Source organism: Eumetopias jubatus, unplaced genomic scaffold (assembly GCF_037043125.1).
Source record: "Eumetopias jubatus isolate StellerSeaLion01/CBP00866 unplaced genomic scaffold, mEumJub1_p1.0 scaffold_1, whole genome shotgun sequence".
NCBI classification, from domain to species: Eukaryota; Metazoa; Chordata; class Mammalia; order Carnivora; family Otariidae; genus Eumetopias; species Eumetopias jubatus.
Genome location: NW_028274807.1, coordinates 64,230,861 through 64,247,119, shown reverse-complemented (window position 1 = coordinate 64,247,119; position 16,259 = coordinate 64,230,861). Strand labels below are relative to the sequence as shown.

At 39.3% G+C, this 16,259-nt stretch overlaps 1 protein-coding gene across 6 annotated transcripts in view; it reads left to right on the top strand.

Annotated features, from left to right (window-relative positions):
- Positions 1–15,972, top strand: part of CD80 (CD80 molecule) — a 30,150-nt gene extending 14,178 nt beyond the window's left edge. For all 6 annotated transcript variants that reach the window (XM_028110513.2, XM_028110519.2, XM_028110512.2 and 3 more), the window contains 5 exons: positions 222–539; positions 5,269–5,550; positions 10,915–11,016; positions 12,240–12,352; positions 14,193–15,972. In XM_028110513.2, coding sequence (XP_027966314.1) covers positions 222–539; positions 5,269–5,550; positions 10,915–11,016; positions 12,240–12,337 — 800 coding nt within the window. In that variant the 3' untranslated portion in view covers positions 12,338–12,352; positions 14,193–15,972. The remainder of the gene's footprint in view (positions 1–221; positions 540–5,268; positions 5,551–10,914; positions 11,017–12,239; positions 12,353–14,192) is intronic.
- The last annotated feature ends 287 nt before the right edge of the window (positions 15,973–16,259 follow it).

Here is a 16,259-nt window from a genome sequence, read left to right as displayed (position 1 = left end):
GCTTCTCCCTCTGACCCTCCCCCCTCTCATGCTCTCTCTCTATCTCATTCTCTCTCTCAAATAAATAAAATCTTAAAAAAATCTACATAAAAAGAGACAGAGAGAGAGAGAGAAAAGCACTGGGGACCAAAATTATAAGTGACTCTGAATTGCCAACTCTGAATTCCTGCTTCTGCAGGAGGCTATATTTAATAGAAAATCTTCTGTTTACCTCTCCTTAGGCATCATCCAGGTGAACAAGACAGTGAAAGAAGTAGCAGTACTATCCTGTGATTACAACATTTCCACTGAAGAACTGATGAAAGTTCGAATCTATTGGCAAAAGGATGATGAAATGGTGTTGGCCATCATGTCTGGAAAAGAGCAAGTGTGGTCCAAGTATGAGAATCGCACCTTCACTGACTTCACCAAGAACCTCTCCATTGTGATCCTGGCTCTGCGCCTGTCAGACAATGGCAAATACACCTGTATCGTTCAAAAGATTGAAAAAGGCTCTTACAAAGTGAAACACATGACTTCGGTGATGTTATTGGTCAGAGGTCAGTGGGATTTTTCTGATTTACGATAAGCTGGCAGATTCTTGATGCCCTTAACGACACACTCCTACTGATTTAGTTGAAAATTTTACCGAAGAGGGATGTATCTTCATTTAGGGTTAAGTAAGTCTGTGGTTTTACAAGCCCTAATTGACCTCTCAAGACATCCTGGAAATGTCTATTAGTGTGCGTTTCTTGCATTTTGACAATCCAGATTTATGACAGTCATCCTGAGGCACTAGAATGACCTAAAATGCCTTCTGAGTCATAAGGGGACTCACTTGATTTGATGTAGCTGAACTATTAACTGCCCTTGATCCAGTAATATATTCTTGTGAAAGTATATTGAAAGGTATAAGAACAATGCAGGCAGAGATATTTTTCAAGTAATATTTGAATGCCTATTACTATGGCTATTGTACGATTTATATTTATTATTATATTTGAAGCTCTCATCTAATGGGTATTCCTACAAAGTTAGACATTAGAGGACTGGATGCATAATTTATGTAACAGGGAAGAAAATTAACTCATAAATCAAAGCTCTACTTCTACATCTACTGTGAAGGCAAGCATTTCTTGGGTAGGAAGGAGGCTTGCATTTATCACAGGTGATAGTACTAGAAGATACTAATATAGCCTGAGCCCCTTGCTGAGAAATGATAGCCCTCGACCTTTCCCCCATACCTGAAATTCAGCCATGTTTCTATTTCTTCCTGGACACTTGGGCCTTTAGTGGAAACTGAACCTATTACTTAATAAGAGATCATCATTCACCTTGGTAACAGATAATGTAAGTGGATCCTTGGTGAATTCTTCACTATTCTTCCCTGCTCTGTTCTCCAGCTATGTTGAATCTTCCACTTCAGCATCCAAATCACACCTAAAGCTTAGGAGATAAGCCAGTTACATGGGATTACCTTAAACCTCCCTCTTTGTGTATTCCCTACTCATGGAGAGAGCAATGATTATATGGTGGTGTGATTTTAGGGGTTCTACCAGGCCCACCGTCTCCGAAGTTCTGACCTGCACTGATTCCTAGAATTCCCACCATTATTGCTTCTCCTGCCAGTTTCAGCATTGTTCCCCCTACAAGATCTCTGTTAAAAATGAAAATGTGTTACCTGGGGGAGGTGGCACCACAAACATGTTAGCCTGTAGTAGTTAATTACGTTAGATATAGTCAGTCCTGTCACAGAATGCCCGAAGGGAAGTAGATGCAGGACTATATACATTTTGATAGGAAGATAAAGAATAAAACCCAAGAGGGAGAAGAGGCAGAATTTCAGGAACGGCAAGACCTAGTAGCAGACTACAGCAGCAGACCAGGGACAGCTCAAAAGGCAACACAAGAGTGCTGGGGGTCTCAGAAGGGCCCGGAGGGGCAGGGCACCAAAGTCAGATGAGTGAAGACAAAAAGGGAAAATTTTCATTTGACTCAGAACCAATCAATTCTTATTTTTCCATTTGCATCAGTTACAACAGTGCTTCTCTTATATTAGGGTTCCTATGAATCACTATAGGATCTTGTTAAAATGCAGATTCAGATTCAGTAGGTGTGGGGTTGGATCTTCGATTTGGAACTAAGAGATCACCAGGTGATTCCCAAATGTACAGCTGCTGAGGACCACGGTTTGAGAAACAAGACATTAAATCACTTATTTGACTAGGATGACTAGCTGTCCCATTTTGCCCGGGACTTAAGAGGTTTCCTCAGACACCTGAGACTTTCTCAGGTTTGGCACTGAACAAGTTGGTCTCTCTACATTTGCCTAAGATTGCAAAATGGTGTAATATCGGCATTACAATATCTAAAAGCCTCTCCATTAACCAGCATTTGGAGAACTAGCTGTACTAGTTAACAGATTAACTAGGGTAACGGATGTTTACCTTTCTAACACGTGTGCACCTCTTCCTTTCCTAATAAGATATTTTTACCCTACCCATTCAGAATGGTGAAAATGTGGGTTAATGCATTAAAACGAGATACAAAGGAATAATTGTTTTAAGGTTATTTATTTATTTATTTATTTGACAGAGAGAGACACAGCGAGAGAGGGAACACAAGCAGGGGGAGTGGGAGAGGGAGAAGCAGGCTTCCCCCGCTGAGCAGGGAGCCCGATGTGGGGCTCGATCCCAGGACCCCGGGATTATGACCCGAGCCGAAGGCAGATGCCTAACAACTAAGCCACCCAGTTATTATCCCAAAGGAATAATTTTTTGATGGTTCACAGTCTTGCAAGGCTTTAGGTGCTGTTACTTGAGATGGATCACCTCACTGAAGGGATAGAAGACAGCTGAGGCTGTGCTAAGGCTAGCCAGACCTTGCAAAGATGGTTTCTAATATACAGAATATTTTCAATATTCTTGTGGTTAAGTATCTCTCAGAAAAGCAGAGCACAGAAATGAACATGAATCATAATTTAGGATATGGGTTACTTGGATTTGTTATTCCAGGTTATAACACATAACATTGATGTTGTAAGAAACAAAGGGAATATTCGTTGTTGTTGTTGTTGTTTAAGATTTTATTTTGTGGGCCTCGAACTCACAACCCCGAGATCAAGAGTGGCATGCTCCACTGACTGAGCCAGCCAGGCGCCCTACAAAGGGAATATTCTTGATGTCAGCTACCATTATAATTTTTTGATCTTATAAGATAAATTGCAGGAGTAGGAAATGTCAACTAAAAATGGCTCAGGAAAATGTCAAACTTAATTTAGAAACAGGGTTGATGCAGAAAAGATGACTTCACCTCCTACCAAATGCAAGTTTTTCCTTTTCCTGGCAGTTATAATCACTTGTCATAACTTCCCCTTTCTCTTATTATTCACGGCGCTACTGGGTGGTTTTGGAAGTTTTCACTGGGCAGCTTGATTTAAATGAGGGAGCTCATCCAAGAGAGTACAAATTTAAGACCCACATAACTCCATGTATTTATTAACTGATATGCTATGTGTCAGGCCCTGTGCTTCATGATTTATATTAATGATGTCATTTAATTCTTAGAACCCTGAAATGCCGGTATTATTATCCCCATCTTAGAGATGAGCCAACTAAAACTGAAAGTGGTGAAGTAATTGGCCCCAGGGCTAAAAGGCAAAACTGGTTTCAAAACCTGCTGTTGGATCTTGGCCAGCCTGTTCCTTAAAGGAAATCTTTATTAATTACGTATGTATGGTTCCCAAATGTTCTTTTAGAAAACCCCAACTTTCTGGAGAATCACAATCTTCATGAGTGGCTTCAGCTTTACATTATACATTTTGTATTAAAAGAAAATCCAAGTGGTACAATTTGTTTACACTATGATGCTTTCTAAATAAACTCTTTAAAAAAAAAACAACAACACAGCAACCCGCTGTTGATGACCATTACGCTATACTATGTCTCTCTGTGGAACTCTGAATTGTGAAAAGAAATCTAACTGTATGGGATGAAGTATGCGGGGCTTGGTTTCCCACACTCAGGCTGAGAAGTATACATTTCTTTAGGCCTAAGACAAAGGGAGAATGTGAGTTAGAGAGCTTTGTCCTGTGTTCTCTGCAGTCATTTCACTATGCTTTGCTTTGTATATACTTTAGTATCTTATTGGGGGTCAACTATACAAATGCAGGAATGCCTCAAGTATCTTGGAGGAATGCTAGGAAGGCCCCTGTGTCCTTGTGATGCATATCAGAATAGCAAGGGAGTCGGTAAAGTAGAGTGGTTGAGATTACAGTTTCAATATTGTACAATTTGGACAGAGGCTTATCTTATTAAAGACTACTTTTGAAAATTCAGTAAGGGAATGCTAAAGAAAATTTAGAGTAGTGGTTATCTCAAGTTTGGGAAATGGGGAGACAACAAAGGTGAGACCATACAAGTAGATTTACATAAGTTATTACAGTCAGTGTGCTGGCTCTCAAGTTTGATGGTGGTTTCACAGGTGTTTTTTATAGAATTAACTCATAAATAGATAAATAAGAGAGCCACTTTGTATACCTCAAATATTAGGAAGAAAGGCAAGAAAAGAAAGGCAGGAAAGGAAAGGGGGAAAAAAGCAGGCAAGGGAAGAGAAGAGAAGGAAAGAGAAGCTTCTGGTATCAGAAAAACTTGAATTCACATCCCAGTTTTGCCACTTACTCATGATTTCTCTCGACCTCAATTTGATTATTTATAAAATGGAAATAGTATTAGGTTAAGTCAAATGAAATGGCTGATATTTGACCTTTCTTGACATACACCTGCCTCGTAGGGTTGTTGTAAAGATGAAATGAGGTAGTGTCTAAGACCTAACAAACATTAAGAGCTCAGTAAATGTTGTCTATTATTTTTCCCTTCATCTCTTACAAATGCAAAATACTATGTCAGTATTTATTCACATAGATCTACTTCTTTCTATAAGTATCCTCCTACCTCCATCAAAAGTGATGAAGAATTGGGGTGCCTGGCTGGCTCAGTTGGAAGAGCATGTGGCTCCTGATCTCAGGGCCATGAGTTCGAGCCCCACATTGGGTGTAGAGTTTACTTAAATAAATAAAAATCTTTAAAAAAAAAAGTAATGAAGAATTGACATACCCAATTCAAACCAAAGTTGATCTTTGGATTATACATAACAATAATTTATGAGAAGTTGCAAATTATATCTCATTTTATTATTCTTATTAAAGCTAATTTATTAAAAAAAAACCTCACACACCCCCACCGCACCAATACATAATGACATGTACTTATATCTTTGTTCTTTCTTCAGCTGACTTCCCTGTCCCTAGTATAACTGACCTTGGAAATCCATCCCGTAACATCAAAAGGATAATGTGTTCAACCTCTGGAGGTTTTCCAAAGCCTCACCTCTCCTGGTTAGAAAATGAAGAAGAATTAAATGCCATCAACACAACAGTTTCCCAAGATCCTGAAACTGAGCTCTACACTATCAGCAGTGAACTGGATTTCAATATAACAAACAACCATAGCTTTGTGTGTCTTGTCAAGTATGGAGACTTAGCAGTATCACAGATCTTCAACTGGCAAAAATGTAAGTAACATTGTTCTGGGGGAGTTTCTACTGTGTAAAATCTAAAAAAGAAAACTCAGGGCGCCTGGGTGGCTCAGTTGGTTAAGCGGCTGCCTTCGGCTCAGGTCATGATCCTGGAGTCCTGGGATCGAGTCCCGCATCGTGCTCCCTGCTCAGCAGGGAGTCTGCTTCTCCCTCTGGCCCTCCCCCCTCTCATGTGCACGCTCTCTCTTTCTCTCTCTCACTCTCTCAAAATAAATAAATAAATCTTTAAAAAAAATTTATAAAAAAAAAAAAGAAAACTCAGCCAGATCCATTTTAGAATCGTGTATATTGACTTTGATAGCATTTCTTGTATTTTTATACCCACAAATGATAATGAAGTGATATTATGACTTGTTAAGATCACTGTACAAGGTGTGAGCATGTTACTAGACTAATTTTATTTTCTTTCTTTTTTTTTAAAGATTTTTATTTATTTATTTGACAGAGAGAGACACAGCGAGAGCAGGAACACAAGCAGGGGGAGTGGGAGAGGGAGAAGCAGGCTTCCCACGGAGCAGGGAGCCTGATGCGGGGCTCGATCCCAGGACCCTGGGATCATGACCTGAGCCGAAGGCAGACGCTTAACGACTGAGCCACCCCCAGGCGCCCCAATTTTATTTTCTTTAAGAAATTTTCTAAAATTGAGACATCCAAATAAGTGCTCTCCCTCAAGTAGTCATCCTAGGAAGTTACTGTAACAATATTGTTGATATTGAAAGCACTAAAATTTGTCCTTCTTTGGACTTGCACTTGGGGCTTTGGTACTTTCTTTTTTGGGCACCTCCTTCCCATTGTCCCATGGTATCAAATCATTGCCTTTTGTGGGTGAATGTGCCTTTTAAGAACTACTGGTTCATTCACAACTAAGTCTGGTAAAGAAGGTAAATGACAAACTACTTGAGGACAATGCCTGAAAATAGAGGTCATTTTTGCCCAAATACCATGACCTTCAAATACTTTACCCTTCAGCTCATAAACTTACAGAATTTTCTGTCCCCAAGACGTGAAATCATTTGAAAATGTAAAATGGAATAAGTTGAGCTTCTATAAATTTATGCATGTTAAACCCATAATGGGTTATTACAGAACTCAGATACTTAAAATAAGTGTCTAACTTGTATGGCTGATTGTATGGAAGACCATCAGCTCTCTCTCCCCCTGCCCAGGCCCACTCTTAATGGCACATTTTGTGGCTGCATAGTAATAAACAATACTATGAATTTGATATATAGTGGCACATGGATATATAGTATAAGATAGAATGTATAGCATGTCTTCCTCTGATCTTTACTTGTAGTAGAGGAGATATTTTAGATGGTCTAGTAGCTCATTCTAGTGAATGATTTACTCTAGATCTTTCCATCTTGAAGTGCACTTGTTCATTATTTTCTTCAGTAGGTAATGAGAGAAAATTTCCTGGGAATATTAGTTCAAATACAAACAAAATTTTGACATGATTTTATTAATAGTCCAAATTCATTTCTTTCAGTCATCTTTTATGTGTTCTAAAGATTTTATAAAAATGAGGTTTGAGTTATATAGTTTATTAATTTATTGTGACTAAGGTAGGGATTAGCACACAAAACAGTAATAGCAGCTTCAATCATCTTATTTTGGACATTATATTTGGAATATGAGTGTATATGATATTTTAGGACAGGAATTGGCAAATACTTTCAGAAAAGGGCCAGGGAGTAAATATTTTAGTTTTTGTAGGTCAGATGATCATTGGCAACACTCAGTTTTGCTGTTATAACCTAGAAGCTGCCATAAACAAGACATAAATGAAGGATATGGCTGTGTTCCAGCAAAATTTTAAAAAGGCAGTAGGCCAGGTTTGGTCTGTGTACTGTAGTTTGCTAACTTACAGGAAACAGAATGTAGCCCATTCAAATAAAAGGAGGGAGCTCTTATTTAAAGATGATTTAGACTGTCCAGCTTTAATCTTTTCCCTGATATGCCTTCTCTCAATTCTTCCCTCCTGCTAAGGATGAAGAGTATACCTTTTTGGGCTAATGAAAAATACTAGCTCTTTGCCCTACATTTACAACAATTAATGGAAAGATGATTAAGTGTATGGGTTTATTCATTTCTTTGTTCATTCAATCTTTATTAAAGTAGTTATCAGATACCAAGCATCTTCCTAAGTACTAGTGTTGTCTTGATTGTCAGAGAGCTTTAGTGTATAAATACTTCAAATCTATTAACTGAACTGCAGGCATCTTTTTCCCCCCCATTTTTTTTAAGGGCGAGGAGGGGCAGAGGGAGAGAAAGAGAGAATCTAAGACAGGCTCTACACCCAGCACGGAGCACTACACAGGGCTTGATCTCAGATCTCACGACCCTGATATCCTGACCTGCACTGAAATCAAGAGTCAGACGCTTAACTGCCTGAGCCAACGAGGTGCCCCTGAACTGCAGGCATCATTTAGAGTCTAAAGCAAATAATGCATTTGTGGGTGGTCAAGGGCTGGCTACATAAACAAACAAAAATTAGGTGTACAGTTCCTAAAAATGTTACAAGTCAATGTGAGCAAAGCTTTACATAAATATTTTTATAATTTATTTTATGTAAAAATATTTATGTAAAGCTTTATATAAATGTATTTACATAAAAATATTTATATAGGGGCATCTGGGTGGCTCGGTCAGTTAAGCGTTTGACTCTTGATTTCAGTTCAGGTCATGATCTCAGGGTTGAGAGACCGAGCCCCACGTTGGGCTCCATGCTGAGTGTGGAGCCTGCTTAAGATTCTCTCTCCCTCTGCCTCTGCCCCTCCCCCTACTCACACATACACTCTCTCTCTCTCTCAAATAAATCAATAAAGTCTTTTAAAAATATATTTATATAAAGCTTTATGTAAATACCCACTCTAAAAAAATCCCCCAATTTATTAATTAAACAGATTGGGTCCATGATTCTTTTAGCCTGGGCCTGCCAAATTGGTTAACCCTTGATATACTGGAAGGCACATATGTGTGTGGAAGGAGGTAAGTCAGGGAGTCCCACTCATGGTGTAGCTCACAAGCTGTATGTGCCGATGTCCACACTTGACTCTGTAATTCGGATTCTGGTGGTGCATTACTAGATTCCTACTTGGCATCATGACAGAGCCGGTTTGCTGCTACTAGTTCCTCCTTCTTTTTCTCAAACATACATCCTCTTTCTAGGCTGAGTGAGGCTTGAGGATGAGTGAGGAGTGGCCTCTGAGAGGAAGTCAGGAGTAAGTCAGAACCTGTGGAACTTTTAGATTCCCAGGATAAGAGCAAGAGCCTCCCTGTCATTCTGGTCTGTAGAGGCCAATTCTGGTAATCACTCAACTTCATGCAATCCGGTGTTTTAGAGGAAAAGAAAAACAAAATAAAACAAAACCCAACTTTCCCTAGTCTCTAAGTGGTAGGTTCACTAAAGTCAGATGTGCATTTTAGAATAATCACTGTGGAAGAATATGTAGGAATTATTAGAGCCTTGGAAACCAGAGGCAAAGGGACCAGTATGGAGACAACTAGGTGGGAGGGAAGAAAAACCCGAACTAAGGCAGTTGTTGCATGAGATTTTGGGAAAAGGAACCAACTGCAGAGGTATCCTGAATACAGAATAGGAAGTCCATGGGAACCTACTGGGAAGTGAGCACAAAAATAAGGCTTCATTCTTATTTGGGTAACTATGGCGTTGCTCTTCACTGAAATGGGAGAATATGGTTGGAAGATAGGCTTTGGAAAGATTATAGTGAGTTCAGTTTAAATCAGGTGGAAATTCTGGCATCCAGCCATGTAGTCGGCACTTGGAAATTCAAATCTGGAGTTCAGAAACACAGGAGGACAACAGGTGTTGGTGAGGATGCAAAGAAAGGGGAACCCTCTTGCACTGTTGGTGGGAATGCAAACTGGTGTAGCCACTCTGGAGAACAGTATGGAGGGTCCTCAGAAAGCTAAAAATAGAATTACCCTATGATCTAGCAATTGCACTGCTAGGTATTTACCCAAAGGATACAAAAATACACATTCTAAGGAGTACATGCATCCCGATGTTTATAGCAACATTATCAACAATAGCAAAACTATGGAAACAGCCCAAATGCCATCCACTGATAAGTGAATAAAGAAGATGTGGTGTCCACATATGTATATATAGTAGAATACTACTCAGCCATCAAAATGAATGAAATCTTGCCATTTGCAATGACGTGGATGGAGCTAGAATGTATTATGCCAAGCGAAATAAGTCAGAGAAAGACAAATACCGTATGATTTCACTCATGTGGAATCTAAGGAACAAAATGGATGAACATATGGGAGGGGGAAAAGAGAGAGAGGAAAACAAATCATGAGAGACTTAACTATAGAGAACTAAGAGTTGATGGACGGAAGTGGGTGGGGGGTGGGCTAGATGGGTGATGGGTATTAAGGAAGGCATTTGTTATGATGAGTACTGGGTGTTTTATGTAAATGATGAACCACTGAACTCTACTCCTGAAACCAATGTTGAACTGTATGTCAACTAACTAGAATTTAAAAATAAACAAACAACCCAGTAATTTTTTTGTGACAATGCCTGTGCAATATTTAAAGTAAATCAATCTGTAAATAAAATTTGCATTTTAAATAAAATGTGCTGTAAGGAAAAAAATGAGATCAGAAATATGATATACAGATTTAGAAATCAGATGGTATTTTAAACCTTGGGTGTGGATGAGAGAAAGGGAAAAGGCATGACAGATCTAGAAAGAGAAAACTAAGGTATATCTAGAACATGATGTCAACTAATTTTTAGTAATACATAGAAATATCAGCTATAAAAATGAGATATAAAGACAAGAACACTTTATTTTTCTAAAGATTTATTTATTATTTTTATTTTAGAAACAGAGAGTGTGTGCATGAGCTGGGGGAGGGGCAGAGGGGGAGAGAGAGAGAATCCTCAAGCAGACTCCCCACTGAGTGCAGAGCCCCATGTGGGGCCCAATTCCAGGTCTCCAAGATCACGACCTGAGCCAAAACCAAGAGCTGGCTACTTAACTGACTGAACCACCCAGGCACCCCAAGACAAGAATACTTTTAAAGTATCTCCTTAGAATCTTTTTTATGCCAACTTAATTCAGTAAATGCAAAAGTTCAAAATTTCTTTTTCACATTTGATACCTGACATCTGGATATTAGTTGCCCACAAATACGTGTCTGATCAAAGAATTATTCAAGAAAAATGCTAGCAGCTACTTAGTGGAGAGCTGAGCAGAGAAAGAAGTGAAAAATACTCTCTACAGTTGTATTGATATAACAGGTATAGAATCCTGCAGCTGGAAACACATTAGAGCTGACACTATTCTTTTCCCTCCACAGTTGAGCCACCCCCTCCTGATAATTCATTCCTGCTCTGGGTCATCGTAGTAGTAAGTGGGATTTTTGTGATCACTGTCATTAAAGGAATCTGCTCAGCCTACAGTAAGTACTATCATACTATCATACTATCATTCTGACCTCAATTCCTGGAAGCCCAAACTCTATCAGTATGTGTCAGCAACCTTCCAAGGTTTTAGCCTAGGTTATAGCCTCTTCTCGTTTTATGGAAACCTTAGTGTATTCTTTATTTGTCCCACCAAGTTCTATTCATTCACTGGACAAACATTTCTTGGACACCTACTCTGTGTCCGGTTCTCTACTAGGCACTGGAGTTACAAACATGAGGAATTAGTGCCCTCAAGACACATTCTAGTTTAGTCCATTTATTTTTTCCCCTTTGGGTTTTCTTGGAGACACTGAGGCTTGATAACTAATTTGAAAATATTTCTGATGCAAAGTGATATTCTAATCTTTGATTTTCAAGTGGAGGAAAGTCAGAAGGACAAGATTTGGGGTCAAGAATTCTTAAAGGAGGGTAAGATGCACTAATGACACTGAGAAATTACATGGCCACAGGTGATTTTTGCCAATTCTCAATTGCTTTGAATACATTTTTGGTTGAAAGATAAGGAGTGGTTGAGGAAAGAAGAGATATCTAGGACGTTTTTCCCTAGGAGTTCAAATTTTTGGCCTTATACATATGCTACCCTCCAACTCTGTAATTAAATGAAGAGGAACTGCTAGGCCAGAGCTGAGGCCATAGTCACCATGAAGGAGCACCAACCTTTCTTGGAGTAGAAATCATGTATATTGAGCAAAGAAAATTGGAAGACCAACATCTGATGATTTTCCCAAACTTCAGCACAAAAACTGTCAAAGCACAGGGAAGTCACTAAGACTCTGCAACCAACAACTCAACCCACAGATAGGGTGAAGAAGTCTGGTGGGCTCAAGGATGTTTTTGATACAGACTGCCCAGCCTTACCCCTCTAGTTGAGGATCTCTTATTAACACTACTGACATTTAGGGCCAGATAATTCTTTGTTTTAGGGTTCATTCAGTGCATTGTAGTATATTTAGCAGCATCTTTAGGCTCTACTCACTATATGCCAATAGCGTGCCTGCCCCAGTTGTGACAACCAAAAATGTCTCTATTACATTACAAATGTCCCAGAGCAGGGTGGCGGTGGGGGGTGCTGGGAAATCTCCCTGGTTTAAGAACCACTAATCTAGTTCTTAGCCAGTGAAGGCTTCCTGAAATATTTGGGCACAATTTAGGGGAAACTCACCTATCTAAATCTTTATTGTTTGTGCTTGTCTTCAAGGACTTGCTGCAAGATGTAGGAGAAAGAGGAATGAGGAGGGCATGGACATGGAAAAGATCACTCCTATCAACATAGGATCTGCCCAAGCATCCGTATGAGCAGAACATCTAGAGGTAGCTCCTCTAGCTCTTCTCTACCAGGGTGGAATATATGAGATATATGGATCCCAAGGCACAATGTTTTCTTCCTCTCAGTACCAGATTTAAACCCTACCTCACCTTCTCAAAAACCTAATTCAGGTTACTCTAAACAGATGGTTGGAATCTCTCTCCCCACATGACTTGCTTATTGTTACCCCTTTCTTTGCTGTGCCATTCTGCTGTGTTGAAATGTCACCCTGTCTTGTCAGTCAACTGTCTTTCATTATCTGTAAAATACCTTAAGTTCATCTTGAAGTAATATTCCTGGCCCAGCTGCTTATTCTGATCATTCCTTTTTGCCTGTATCCCTCACTACTGATGGACGCAGATTAGGGTCCCTAACTGGTCACTCTGTACCACCTCAGTAACGTCCTCATTGGTCTCTCTGCCTCTAACAGAGTCATCCTACTAACCCAGTAACAGCCAAATTTTATAAAGAATCATTTCTCCATGTCATTTTCCCACTCAAAAACTCAGAAAAGACCCCCAATGCCTATAGGAAAAGTTTTAAGACTTCTAACTTTCCACATTTCAATTGATCTCTTCAGTATAAACATTCTCAGTTCTTTGAACTGTTCTCCACATAGTAGTTTTCCAGAAGCTTCATGTGAATACACTAGATGTCAACAAATGGAGTCCAAGGCTTTAGATATGGTCTAATTCAACATACAATGGGAAAATTAATATCTGGGATCTGGAATGTTTTTTTCTGTTAAGAAAGCCTAACACAGCAGCAGGTTTTTTGTCACACTATTAACTTACATCAATTTTGTGTTATCCCAAACTACCCAGGCCTTTTCATGTTGAGAGAAACATTGGAATCCAAGAGACTGATACCAGGTCCAGGGTGGTTTATAGCCTCCATAAACAGTCCTTTTTGACTTATGAAGTTAGGGTGAGAAAGCATAAGAAATGAGAGTCTGCAGAGTTATCTTAAAAAAAAAAAAGGAAATGAAATATAACACCTGAGACTTAATGTAATAGGGTTATGTTTTACAAAAGCATTATTTTATTATTTCATTTAGTCTTATAAAAATCTCTGTGAACAAGATCTTTATCTCCATTTTATAGGAGAGAAACCCGAGGCTCCCTCCCAGAGGCTGTGATTTGCCTTGGGTCAGGCAGGCAAGGAGCAGAGCAGGACTCAAACCGGGTATGAAAGCTCAGGTTCCTTTCATCATAGCAGCCTATGCACATTTCCCCACAGCATTCTCTGTTTCCTGTTTTCAACTTCTTCAGGATGCCCTTTCCAGGATGTCCCCCTCAGTTCTGTGATTACCTAGAACTTCCTTTACTTTCCTTGTTAACAGTCTTCTGCTCAGCCAGCTGGTATGTCATACTGAAGCCAGGAGTCCAGTCTCCTACGTGGCCATCTTGTCCAGTTCAAGCAACCCTGCCTTTGAGCTGCTGGAGCAGTGCAATCTCCAGCACATCACATTCCATCCTGCGTTTATTCTCACGTGCATGTCTTATATTCTTTACTGAGTTGTAGGCTTATTGAGAACAACCATGCCTGATACCTCTGTTTGCCTCATAGGTAGAATATTACCTTGATCACTAATGTTTGGTTGTTTGATGATAGCTGGTGCTTAATATTTGCCTGATATTTCATGTAATAAAAATTGTCAGACTTATCCTAAATTATCCCATAATTTGGACTTCCCTTTATATTCTTTGGCCATCAAGATTAATATCTACAAATGTCACCTCAACTTGGGAGCACCTTTGTGATAAAAAATATAAAGTTTTAAAATGGTTTCCCCCTTTGAGAATTTAGGGTTTGAAGTATTCATTTAATTTTTTGTTTTCTCAGGTCCCACCTCCAACTTAGATTGACCTCTTCTTTGAATTTCCTCGGATGGCCAGGATTATCCCACCTTGCACTTCAAGTATCTGTTCTCTAGGAGCCTCTTCATTTCAGTGGCCCTGCAAAAAGTGACCAGAGGAATATGGTGGGGACATAAGTAGCTCTGGTAACCTTGGTCAAAGAATTTAGAAACAAAGAATTGTTCAGGCGTGGAAGAGACATTTGAAAACACTTGTCTCATTAATGACAAGGACATCAAGGCCCAGGGGGGTGACCTGAATGATAGAGGCCTGAGCCAGAACTCAGATTTCCTGTCTCTGGTGCTCTTTTCCATTAGCCTGGCTCTGTGCTATTAACTGGTGTGTGTGTGTATATATATACACACACACACCAGTCAAAATGCTTCTGGAAAAAGAATTTGTCCAATGTCAGGTCAACTCTTGAGACTTGATATGATGCAACGCTGGAGGATTTTGTGTTGTTATAAAAAGCAATCTGATGTTCATGTGTTGGTAGTATGCTGGTATGTATACCGATGTGAGGACGATGGAAACATTAGTGGTGTTAGCCAGTATTTCATTTTTCATTGTGCTCTCTTCTGTTGCTCTCCCACTTCTCCATCAGGTTCTGGAGAAAGTAGATCTATCCAAAACTGATATCCTGTGACATGTAAGATGAATGACTTATACACCTCAAAGCAATAGTCAGGATGGAGAGGGATAGGTGGGTTTAAAGAATCATATCCTACTGGTTCATATTGGACTAATAATCTCCTTAAATGGCTTTATGCTAGTTTAACCTCATTTATAAAATATGAGAAGGTTCTCATTTAAAATGAGATAGGTTTTTATGGTGTATTACTAAACAGTAAGCTGTCCTTAGAAATCTATCGAGGTAATGAAAACAGCATTCCATAGGCCTTCCTTAGATCCCTAAAGTGGCTTTTCCTCCTTGGTATTTCTTTTTTTTTTTTTTTTTTAAAGGCTACTTTATTTTTTAATTTTTTTAAAGATTTGATTTATTTATTTGAGAGAGAGAGAATGAGAGATAGAGAGCACAGGAGGGAAGAGGGTCAGAGGGAGAAGCAGACTCCCTGCTGAGCAGGGAGCCCGATGTGGGACTCGATCCCGGGACTCCAGGATCATGACCCGAGCCAAAGGCAGTCGCCCAACCAACTGAGCCACCCAGGCACCCCCTCCTTGGTATTTCTGATCCTCTGACACCAGCAGAGAATTGAAAAGGTGGCCAACTGCTGTTCCTGTTACTTGCTCATGACTCCTCTTTCTCTGAAGTTGTCTTCCACAACTCAACGGATCAGGAGGTGGACCTGACTTAAGCGGGAGCAATCAGACATTCTCATTTGAAAATTTGACGTTGGACAGCAAGTTGACCAAGTTTCTCACATGTGGCTGGGTCTAAAACATTTAATTTTGGTAGCTATAAAGGGACCAGATTATGCTACATAGTCTAAGGAGCAGAAGTACACTTTTAAATGGTTGCTCTCAGAACAAAATCGCTGAAGGAAATAAAAGTAGGAAACCGACACGAACTTAAAGCAAAGAACAAAAAAAAAAAGGGAATTGCCGCATTTAGTTAAGATTAATAATCCTTAGACATCAAAAGGAGACCTCAAGTCAGAAAATAGTACACACCTAAGAGACAGCTTATTTATACTTAAATTATATTACATTACTTATTACATTTGATAAATGTGTTAGTACTATTTTTTCAAAGAGTTGTACTTCTGATATTTTTGTGATGTGAATAAAATTATTTTTAAAACCAACCATCTAGTTTTCTAATTTCTAGTTGGAGAATTTAATCTATTATGTGGATGTGAATAAAATAATAAACAGCTTGACTGCCAACTTGTCAGCAGTTTATGAATGGGATAATTAAGAAAAACATGCTTTATGGAGTGTGGTGATAACATGTAAATCATGTTAATAATATACTTGTGCAGAGGTTCTTCTATCCTTATAATTACTAATATCTGTTCTTCTATCTCTCATCCCCTGTGCTCCAGGGCATCGTGCTATGCTCCACATGCATCATTTCACTTAATACCCATTC